Source organism: Chenopodium album, chromosome 24 (assembly GCF_948465745.1).
Source record: "Chenopodium album chromosome 24, dcCheAlbu1.1, whole genome shotgun sequence".
NCBI lineage: Eukaryota > Viridiplantae > Streptophyta > Magnoliopsida > Caryophyllales > Amaranthaceae > Chenopodium > Chenopodium album.
Genome location: NC_137857.1, coordinates 28809486 through 28820624, shown reverse-complemented (window position 1 = coordinate 28820624; position 11139 = coordinate 28809486). Strand labels below are relative to the sequence as shown.

The 11139-nt window shown below is 32.7% G+C and overlaps 1 protein-coding gene across 1 annotated transcript; it reads left to right on the top strand.

Annotated features, from left to right (window-relative positions):
- The first annotated feature begins 9154 nt into the window (after positions 1-9154).
- On the top strand, positions 9155-10743 carry LOC145612301 (protein S40-3-like). The gene has a single exon (XM_081667672.1). It carries the CDS (start codon positions 9288-9290, stop codon positions 9723-9725), a length of 438 nt encoding a protein of 145 aa, XP_081523798.1. The 5' UTR covers positions 9155-9287; the 3' UTR covers positions 9726-10743.
- The last annotated feature ends 396 nt before the right edge of the window (positions 10744-11139 follow it).

The following is an 11139-nucleotide window of genomic DNA, read 5'->3' as shown; positions in this document are numbered from 1 at the left end:
TTGATGACGTCGATTTAATAATAGCTTGTTATGATTTATGTAAGAAGAGTTCCTGAAGAACTTATATACGACGTATTTAAATACACATCCCTACATATATTATATCTTGAATATTGCAATTATTATCAAACTCATGAAAAGTCAATATGACTACATCATCGATATCTCAACCTGAAGTTTGAGTATGTGAGATTCAACAAGTCTTTGTATTCATTGGCGAATTCTCATATAAAAAAATGAAATGTCTAATTAAAGAATATAGTTGATATACCATTGAGTGAGAATAATATTCTTATGGTCCAGAAGAGCCATGAGCAAAATATGTAATTAGTTTAATTTCTTAATTATTATGAGACTGGAAAATGAAATATATATAATGATAATAAGTGTTGTCAATTATTGATCATCATTTTGTAGTATATATGACCTCCAGAAGAAGGCAAAACTATCGAATGAAATAGTAGTAATCACTTGTATTATTTCCACAAGTATGAAGAAATGAGACGCCTCAATAAGTCCATGTGAAGATTCAAGTTCAATTTGAAAAGATCAATCATCAAGAAATGGTGTTCTGCTACATGGAAGAAGTTACCCAACCATATCGCATGGGATTTATTGCACTGGAAGATTTCAAGTGAATACGTCATGCATTCATCAGGGGGAGCAAATACGCGCTGCACTCTTTTTCCCTTAACCATGGTTTTGTCCCACATTGGGTTTTCCTGGTAAGGTTTTTAATGAGGCATCATCCCAAGCATATTACGAAGAATGTTGTACTCTTTTTCTTTCATTAGGGTTTTATCCCACAGGGTTTTTCCTAATAAAGTTTTAACGAGGCACATTCTTAGATAATGGACATCCAAGGGGGAGTGTTATGAAATATATATTTATGGATGCCCATTATTGTAGGAGTTTATAGGTACTACGCAGCGGAAATAACATATATGAATCATATTCAATAAAGTACCTAATCCAAGAATCGCATGCATAACACACAAGACACATAATCATACCTTTGAAGCGTGAATTCCACGAAGCTATTCGACAGGCAAATCAGGGAGAGAATAGAGCCCCAAGTGTTGCTCCTCTACTTAGTCCACGAGATTCGAACGAGCCGTCCACCAATACTAGATTGGTCGAGTGATTGAAGAAAACCGCGATCACCACCTTTTCGGACAACCGACCACCGCACGAACCACCACCACCACGAGACACAACCGGCGCCGGGAGGAGGAGAGTGACGTGAGAGAGGGAGTATGAGAGGGGGTTGGTTTCGTGTTTGCTAATTAGGGTTTGATCTAAATGATCAGTAATTTCATGCTAGCAAACCTAGGCACCTAGTCTATTTATAATCTTATTATAATTAGACTAGGGCACGAAGCCCAATAGCCTCTTAAAGCCCCATATGGCCGGCCACCTAGAGTGATGAGGCCCATGATGGGCCTCGTCCTCTAATGCTCGATCTAGCCCCTTTGTGTGACCTTATAGGATCCGTCCAATTGGGCTTTGGCCTATTTTACTAGTCCAAAGATCGTAAGTACCTCTAGCTATGGCAAAACGACGACCCAAATGTCCGGACTTAATTATCTCCATAATTTGATCCAATTATATATCTAGTAATTGCACACGACGAAGACATAACTCCTTCAATTATACCCTTGTATCATTATTCATTCCAGAACTTTCTAAATTTTAGGGTTTATTATTCTCCAAGCAAACCCTATCAGTTGTATTGTATCTATATATATCTATACCTCCATTTTATGAAATACAAGTGGAACATACTGATTGATTTTCTCTCCATCTCTCATGTTTTCTACATATTTTATAACAAATTTAGGCATTTAGATTCAAAATATGTACTTGATGCACAATTTTTTTTTTTCTTTTTTGGCAATACTTTACAATGCAATTTTAATTTTAAATATCCTATACTTCTAACAATGGGATATAAGGATATATTTAAGCCCTGTTCACTTCACCTTAAAAAAATAATATTCAGTAAAAATAATTTCAATTCAGCAAAAATAAGTTCAGTTTAGCAAAAAATAAGTTCAGTTCAGTAAAATAATTTCAGTTCAATAAAAATCAGTACCTATAAGAAGAAAATTAAATATAACAAAGAATCAATAAAATAATTTATGTTCAGCAAAAATAATTTAAGTTTAGTAAAATTTATTTCAGCTCAGTAAAAATAATTAAGTTCAGCAAAAATAATTCAGCTCGGTAAAAATAATTTCAATTTAGCAAAAATAATGTGAAGTGAACGAGGCCTTAATTGTATAATTAAAGATAATTATTTAATTGTGCAGATTTGAGTTCAATGTCTTAATAGTTAATACCAGTGACAATTTTGGTCAAACCTTTGAGAGAATAATTGTTTTTGGGTAATTATCATTGGTAAACTAATATTTCTATCTTATATAGTATTTTACCCCCGTCCCTTGGTCATAATTGGTAGTGTTTTTTGGCTCGTTAGAGCCACTTTTATTACTAATTGGTGCTTTCTAGTGTTTTCGTAGTTTTAGTTGAGTTTTGTAGAGAATTGCACTTTTTGAGCATTTTCCCGGGTTTTCATGGAGCAACTACGGACATTGGAGGAGCACGACCGTTTTTGTAGCCCAAGGCCGGTTATAGTCATCAAGCCGGTGATTAAGGGCTCGTCATGTGAAATACGAGCATTGGACCGAGTGATTAAAGCCCCTAAGTGGATATCCGGATTGGGCTAAGAAATAAGCCCAATCGAATTCAAAGCTCTAAGGAGAAGCCGGGGTCGATCGGGCGAACGCTAGCACGATCAGGCTTGGCTGCGAGGAAGTTTGGTGCAAGGCACAAGGCGCGCCCGATCGTGTGAACGCTAGCACGATCGAGCAGCGTCCCTGATGCAGCTCACAAAGGAAAAGGCGCGCCCGATCGTGTAACACCCCAATAATTCTCCCTTTTTCAAACCACTTACTTTAAATAAAATAGTGGAGAACCATTGACGTGCTACCGCCACGTGTTAAAACGTTAAGGCTTTATCAAAGTATCGCAGCGGAAAAACAAACTTAAGTCTTTAAAATAACATAGCTTAGAAAATCAATAAGTCAAAGCTTACAAATTGGAACCATAAAGGCCCTTATTTAAAACCAAACCAATATTAAAAATCCAAAACATTAACGAAATAGCAAAATATAAATAAGTTCAACCCAACAATCGAATACTCTCAACCACACCAAACCCTTGACAATGCGTATGTCAAATCCCGAACTTCACATCATCAAGATAACCTGTGTGATACTGCTCCCCAATAATACAAGTGTAATAATTGGATCATCACAGGGTCATTGAAAGGCGAAGGCCATGACCAAAATAAAACACACACAAAAGCACGCAATCAGCAAAGCTGAGTACATACAAGCTACAACGCACAAAACCTATCATGCTCAACTAATTAAAGTAAATAAACATATAACACAAATTTATTTAATCAAGACTCCACACTTAAACAATTCAACTGACTCAACATACTTACTAACTAATTCCAAACACTTGACTCTTTATATTTAATTCATTAATTTAATTTGGAGTAAGCAATAGACGAGGTTGTCCAATCCACCAAATCATTTTGGTCCCAAATGACCATTTAAAATAAAAGTTTAGCGCGATGCAAGAATGGGCGCAACTCCATTCTCACAAAGTTAGTCTAGGATCCCATCTAACTTTCATTATAAAATAAAATGTAAATACCAAAAGAGAAGAGGACATGTTGATCAAACAAGCCTCGAAAAGCCACGGGCTACCACCGTGTACTCCAACCCATAATTGTCAATACTCTAGAAGTGCACGCTTTCCAGAGTTTTATTGCTCATCCATGTTTCACTTTACGTGATTAGAATTTTGATTAATAGCCGACTCAATCAAGAAGACCATACATAACAATCATACATCAATTCATTTTTAATCTTATTTAGGACAATGGTGATCACATCACAAATTGACCTTTAATTCCATTAAACTTCCAAATTATCCAAAATTGTTGAACATAGTCAACCCACCTAGCCATTTCGGCTTAATAAACCACCTTTACTCAACATACTAACAAGTCATGATTGAGTAATAAATAAATAAATAATAACCTTGTGGAATGATTAATAAATTTATTCCACTTAAACCATTCAATTCCAATCCTTTAATAATCCAAATGTGGTTAACAAACCAATCCAATAAAATATGTTTGCATCAACATTCCATACAAACAATTAATCCAATATAATTCAACATAGTTGCATCCATAATTCTATACAAGCATAATTAATTCACCAAAACACGCCTCATAAACATAAATACATGAATTAATTAAATATATAACCAAACAATTTCCATCCAATTGTTCTCTAATCATGAACCTAAGTTATTTCCTTTTGGTACCTAAACATGATACTACTTACAACGAAGTAGACATGTACGTACCTCGTGTAAACAATCCTTTGCGCCACTTTTAATCACTTAAAAGTCTCCTAAGGAAAAATCACCTCCTAGAAAACAACCCATAATCACAAATTAATACTTACAAAAATTTCCAGCGATATAATCTACATTAAAAGTCCTTAAAACTTCCTTTAAAACATGTTTTTATGATTAATTAATCAATAGAAATTGACTAGGAACAAAAGCCCCAAATTAGTTAGTCATAAGAACCCTAAAATCCCAATTTAAATAAATTGAAACCCTAGGTTTTAAAATTATAAAATCTGAAAATTTATAGCATGATTAAAATCTGAAATTATTAGTTTACAACATCAAAAACATGATTTTGATACTAAAAATATAATCTTTATAATACAAAATCAAAACCCAAAACAATTTAATAATAAACAAGATAGTAGAGCAAAAATAAAAGGAGGAGGAAAGGGGCAGCCATGTGGGCCACTGGTGGGCCACTGGTGGGTCGCCGGTGGGTCGCCGGCGGCGGGCGGCGGTGTGGCAGCAGCAGGCGGCAGTTGGAGGTGGGTGTGAGTGAGGAATTCCTCACGTAGGAGAGGAGGAAAAAGGAAGAAAGAAAAATAAGAAAAGGAAAAGAAAGGAAGAAGAAAAAAAAAAGAAAATAAAGGAAAAATCCCTACCTTATAAAAAGTAGAAGATTGCGCTTATGAATAGTGCATGGACCTATATGCCCTTCAAAATGTTTATTTACGTTCTTACCCTCATATGTTATTTCTTACATTTATGTCCTTCCACATGTACAAATGTAATAATGAGTGTTGAGCTTTCTATCTCCTTACATTTATGCACTTTTTATTTATTTATTTATTTATGCTATAGGTAAATTTTAAAGTTCATCTCTTATGATTGAAATAAAAAAGATGACTCTACAAGATGGATGAGCTTGAAAAATCTTTCTGCTTAATTAATAAAATTAATTAAAAGGAAAATGAAATCATGAAATTTAAAATTTTGATATTTAATGGAGGTTATAGTTTAATTGCATGACAACTTTACCAACCGCACAAGCAAAAAGTTATTTCTTTTTTTGTGATCGAAGGTCAAAATTAACGACTTACACATAATTGTATATAAATGACATTGGGACCAATGATCTGATGATTTTGTCGAAGTAGATGTACTAAGAAGAAAGGGAACCTAACTGACTACGATGAAAAGGGAAAAAAGCAAGAAGGAAGTCAAGGGAATTATCAAGGGTTTAAGGCTATAATTGGGGCTGCATAAAACTTTTTCTACTGCATAACCAAATTCACGTTTTTGGAAGAAAGTTGCAAATGCAAGCTGATACTATATTTTCCCTGATTGCCTAAATGTTAATGTTTATGCGAGTTGGGTGTAACTGTTTCTCTTTTTTTAGTTTCATATAGTTAATCCTATATAATTTATGTAGAGTAATTACTAGGTTGGGTGAGAGTATATACTTGCAAATAGTAAATGTTCCGAAAAACTTTTCCATTATTATATGCATATGCAATGTTAAATTACTTCTATTTGTATGTAATATGTGCTCTATAAATTTTTTAATTATATTTAATCTATTCTTAATTAAGTTTGTAGATGTTTTTGCAATATTGCATTGTTGAATAACTGTATAAATGTTTTTTGAGGAAAAGTTGTAAACAAGTGGAAAAGTTCTGCCGGAAAAACAAAAAGTTTAAACACAATCCAATATACTCATTCCATTAATTTATCAAATTATTTTCTCTAAAACCCCAATGTCGTGGAGAGTTTAAACACAACCTAATATAAACATCAAGAAAGGACAAGCCACTCCACGCGCATCGCGCGCGTTAGCTGCCCTAGTAAAATAAAGAAAATAAAGAGGAGGAAAAATAAGACTAACCTTTTGTGTGGGGAAAAAAATTTGAGGATGTATGGGGTATTTATAGGAGAGAGAGTGGTGTAGGGTTAGTTTTAAGATTGGGCCTCATAAAATTAATGGGTCAATTAGATAAATGAAATGGGCTAGCTTTGTTTAATATGTATGGCATAAATTGTTGAATGGACAATTAAAAATCCTTTTAGAACAAAATCAATCATCAACCTAAAAATAATTTGGAACTTTAAAACTTAAATCCCGGAAAAACACATATAAATATTATGAATAAAATAAAAATTCATTTATAATATATTTATAAATACGGGGGATTACAGATCGGGCGCGTGTTTCTGGAGAGTTTTATTCGACGAATACTTAGTTTCTAATTAGGAGTAATTAGAGGTTTTGTATAAGTACGATTTAGAAGTTTTATTTTGTTTTACCTCTTCTCTTAGACTTTCTCTCTCTACTTAGATTATTTCTCTCTCTAGTTTTCTCTCTTTACAACTTACTCTTGTTCTTTACTAAACTCCTTAATTCCATTAACTTTGGTAACGATTTCTTCTTTATTAATTTCAGCAATTTTATTTCTTTACTCTATCATGGCTACTTTTATTGCTTTGTTTAGTTTAGATTTAATTATGTCTGCGTAGTTTAATTCTAGGGTTTATGGGGATCCATAATTAATATAAAGGGATAATTTGTTATTGTTGATTATTGATAATTGCATGATAATTTCTTATTGAATTGTTTTAATTCTTTGCAATTGGATCATAAATCGAGCAGATGTGATTTAATTGTAAAAGTTTAGTAATATTGAATTGATGAATCGAGCAGATGTTAATCTGGTATTAAAGGCTATTTTCAATAGGAACTTAGATCTAGTAAATTGCGAGAGCCAGTTAGATCTATGTTGATTAATAAATTGCGAGAGCCTGTTAATCATATTATTTATGCAATGTTAATTATTGATTGTTATGTTTTATCTCATAGTATTAATTATTGGTGAACCTGTGACCCTAGGCCTTCTTATTATTGATTTTCTCCCTAAACTTGATCTCCGTAGTATATTTTCCTTCGTACAACAATATTTTGGTTACTTAATAATTTAGATTATAATAAATAATTAGGAATAGAGAGACTTGTTTCCCTGTGGATTCGATCCTACTTCCCTATCTGCATTAGTTAGAGGACTTAGGTAATACTTATGATTAGGTGATACGACTTTAGCCGGTCATATACATACACTCCTGGTTTTGGCTTTTGTCAATGGCACACTCTCTCTAATTACACAGATTTTTATATGTGGCTGGTGACACTGTGTGATTGGGGTTACTCGAGTAACTCAGTCAGGGGTTACTCAAAGGGTTCGGTTAGGAGTTACTCAGTCAGGGGTTACTTTTATTTGAGGGGTTCGATCGAGGGTTACTCGGTCAGGTTTACTTAAGGGGTTTGGTCAGGGGTTACTCGAGTTACGAGTCATGGTTTTACTTGAGGGGTTCGAGCAAGGGTTACTCGATCATGTTTACTTAAGGGGTTCGGTCAGGGGTTACTTAGTCAGGGGTTACTCGGTTGTGGGTCACTTGAAGGGTTACTCGATCAGAGGTTACTCGACTAATCTCGGCTACACGTTGTGGCTCCCCTCTAATTATACGAGCGAGTATTTATCAGTTGTACACTTGTACTTTGAACTAATTAACTGTGGTGACTAGGACCTGTTCACATTTACTGAATTGAGCTGAACTGAACTGATTAGAGCTGAACTGAACTGAACTGAACTGATTGGAGCTGAACTGAACTGAACTGAATTGAGCTGAAATGAATATTTTATGTGAGAGGGAAATTAAGAGCTGAACTGAACTAAACTGAACTGAACTGAACTGATTTGAGCTGAACTAAACTGAACTGAACTGATTGGAGCTGAACTGAACTGAACTGAACTGAAATTAAGTAAATGTGAACAGGCCCTAATCAATTAAGTAACTAACGTTTAAATAACCTTTAATCTATCTTTAGGGTAATTATCATTGGTATCCCTCGATCTGGTATTGACTTTTCTTATTGATACACTCTTAAGTTTTTGCCTTCCCACTGGTATATCTAATGTATTGATTTGCGAGTAAAAAATTATTTGATTAAGATTTTGGGGGTTATTTTAGGTTTTAAGGGTCCAAATTAACCTCGAAATCAGCAACACAAATGTCTCATATGCGTATCAAAAAATATCTTGATTTACGTATCATTATTTTTTAAGTCATTTAGATTTTAGGGTCAATTTGCCCTTAATTTATGGCAGAGGGATCAGTGTACAATTTTTTTTTATTTATCTATTTATTATTTTTTTTTTAATGGAAGGGATCAGACTACAATTTATATACCTTCTTCTTGTATCTTTTCCATTCCCTAGCTTACCTTCTAAAATTAAATTCCAAGTCAAGGAATAAAAATAAGGATAATACTTATTTCTAAAAATGTAAAACGGAATCATACCATTCCAAAAGAAATTGTATAAGCAAGGTCCATTTAAGAATTTGTAACTAGCCAACTATAGAGCTTGCAAAGTTGCAAGTAGAAACCAAAGCCGTGGTGCTTAAGAAAAAAGGTGCTTGTGAAGGTTTGTAATCCAACAAAGCCGTAGACAATTTCAATTGAATAAAATATCATAAAATCAAGAATAATAAATATATAAATCCATAAATAAATTAACAAAAAAGTGCTTAGTACGCTTTCAAATAAGTAATATTCCATTATTCCCTACGTTTTCCTTCAATATCCAAATATCTATATATACATACATGTGGTTCTTTCATCTATCCTCAAAAATCAAAATACATACAAATCTTATATTCTTTCTCATCTAAAACAAAAAAATCTTTTCAAATTTAATCCTCATTTTCATTACTTTTGTTTAGGCAAATAACCAAATTTTTCTTTTGCTACAACAAAGGTGTCATTTAACAAGAAAACCCAAAAACTCAAAAAAATGGACTTCTTTGATGAATTTGAAGAATCAGAGGTGATATTCTCAGACTACTCATCATCGGATGAAAGTATCGAAACAAGCGACGAGACCGAAAGCGATGATCGGAGGTTAAAGCATTACAGTCAAATGAGTCAATCAAATCATCCAAGGATGATGTTAAAGAGCATGAAAAGTCATAAGAAAAAACCAAGGATAAGCTCTTCTATGCTGGTCAATATACCGGCAATGAGCTCTGTTCGATACGGAATCGAACCATTCGACGAGGACAATGATGATGATGATGATAATGATGATCTAATGAGGAGATTACCTCCACATTTGATTGTAGAAAGAAGGGATAATGAAGAAATGGCAAGATCATTTAGTCCTTTGAAAGGAAAAAATTTGTGTGAAGCTAGGAACAACATCCTCAGAATGACTGGTTTTCTTGAGAGATGATAGTTTGATTTTTGTTCTCTTACAAAACAAAAACAAAAAAAAAAAAAAAAAAATGATTTTTGGTGTGTTTAATTAGATAGGATGAATTGAGAGAAAAAAAACAAATGTGTGAAAGAGAAAGGGATAGAGTTTTTTTTTACTTATTATTTTTTTTATTTTTAGAAGAGTCTATTTATTTTTGTAAAAAAATATACTCCATATTCCGTATTTTATTTGGTTGGGAGTTTTAGATCGAGGGAATGAATAGTTATTTACATTGAGTTGTATTTTCATGGGTTTTCTCATTTGTATTTTCATGGGTTTTCTCATTTGGATTTTTGGCTCGTGGATTTAGTTGTATTTTCACGAGCTTTTCCATTTGGGTTTTTTCCCGTAAAATTATTAAACAAATGAATGTAAATTTAGTACTTTTGTATTATGTATAATTCTGATGTAATAATTGTACATGTTATGCCCTTAATGATAGGGTCGTCTAAACTTTAATACTCAATAAAAATGTCTTATCTTCAAAATATTGTGTGCCTTTCAGTATGCACTGTATTTTATTACGAGCACTAAGTACATATTTGGTGATTCCATTTGATATTTTGATTCTTCACCAATTCAAAGTTATACTCAAACTAACATCCAAATCCAAGTTTGTACGTAGAATACTAGTACATTGTTTCATGTGAAGTGAGTTTAATTAATTGAAAGGCCCAATATTTTGTTGATACTTTATTTGTGATCATTGTACTTGAGCTTTAATTTTTCAATGTTGCATAAGAACTTTTGCAAGGTTCTTGAGTTGATATTTGTTGCATTTAACTCGTGAAACTTTCAAATTGAAATCAAATAGTTCACCAACAAAATACATTGTTCCTTTTTTTTTTTTTTTTTTTAAGACAAATACATTGTTCTTTTGTAGTGAATAAATCTAAATGGAATTGAAATAAATTAAAGTTAACCAAATTAAATTAAAATGCTTAATTGGTACTCCCTCCGTATTTTAATAAGTACTGTATTACACTTTCTATTTTGACAAAAAACTACATTAAATATAATATCTCTCTCTTCTTATGGTCCCCACCAAAATCTACTACTACTTTTTTTTATTATATCTTTCCTCCAACATTCATTACTTTTCAATCAACTATTATCCCCACTATCTTTATTTTACAATTTTTTAATAATCCAACTATCCCACTTACCTCTTATTTTTATTTAAGTCAACTAAATTGCCTAAAATTATGTGTCGGTCAAACTGTAACACTTAAAAAACAGAAAGAAAACTAAAAAAATGAAAATTAAGTCCAACAGCAATGAAAAACTAAAATAATGTTTCATTTCACCTACCAAAAAAAAAAGTCAACATCAAATGCTTAAGCTCTTTCTATTGGTGATTCTATTTTTTTTTAATTTTAAGGGGTTAAAC